At 45.8% G+C, this 506-nt stretch overlaps 1 protein-coding gene across 1 annotated transcript in view; it reads right to left on the bottom strand.

Annotated features, from left to right (window-relative positions):
- Positions 1-229, bottom strand: part of LOC110308398 (60S ribosomal protein L7a) — an 822-nt gene extending 593 nt beyond the window's left edge. The window contains exon 1 of the mRNA XM_021180879.1: positions 1-229. This exon is cut by the window's left edge and continues 593 nt beyond it. Coding sequence (XP_021036538.1) covers positions 1-229 — 229 coding nt within the window.
- Between the last annotated feature and the right edge of the window lie 277 nt (positions 230-506).

The following is a 506-nucleotide window of genomic DNA, read 5'->3' as shown; positions in this document are numbered from 1 at the left end:
GGACTTTGAGCCGCTTGTAGAGGATGGCTCTTTGCCGCTGCAGCCTGATGTAGCGGGGCCATTTGACGAAGCGCGTTAAATCTCGTTTGGGCTGGATGTCCTGTCCAATGCCGAAGTTCTTGGGCCTCTTCTCGAACAGAGGGTTGACCACCTTCTTGGCCTCCTGCTTCTTGACGACGGAGGGGGCGGGGGCCACCTTCTTCCCCTTGGCCTTCTTCCCTTTGGGCATCTTGCTCGGCTGCTGGAGAGAGTACGTTTCCCTTTTTTAGGTTGCTTATCCTGTAAGGACACTAGCCAACATAAAACAAGCTAAAGACTGTTTACATGATTATAATATTGCCATAATGTCATTACCTTCAAACTGTTTTTTAGACTTTCAAAATTTTTATTCATTAAGTTTTCATACAATGTATTTTGATCATGTTAACCTCACATCCTCCAGTTTTTCCCTTTCGCTACCCACACAACACTGTGCCTATTTTTGACCTGTCAAGACTAATTTGTGC

Source organism: Mus caroli, chromosome 13, assembly GCF_900094665.2.
Source record: "Mus caroli chromosome 13, CAROLI_EIJ_v1.1, whole genome shotgun sequence".
In the NCBI taxonomy this organism is placed as follows: Eukaryota; Metazoa; Chordata; class Mammalia; order Rodentia; family Muridae; genus Mus; species Mus caroli.
The sequence above is the reverse complement of the archived record's forward strand: the minus strand, read 5'-3'. Positions and strand labels throughout refer to the sequence as shown.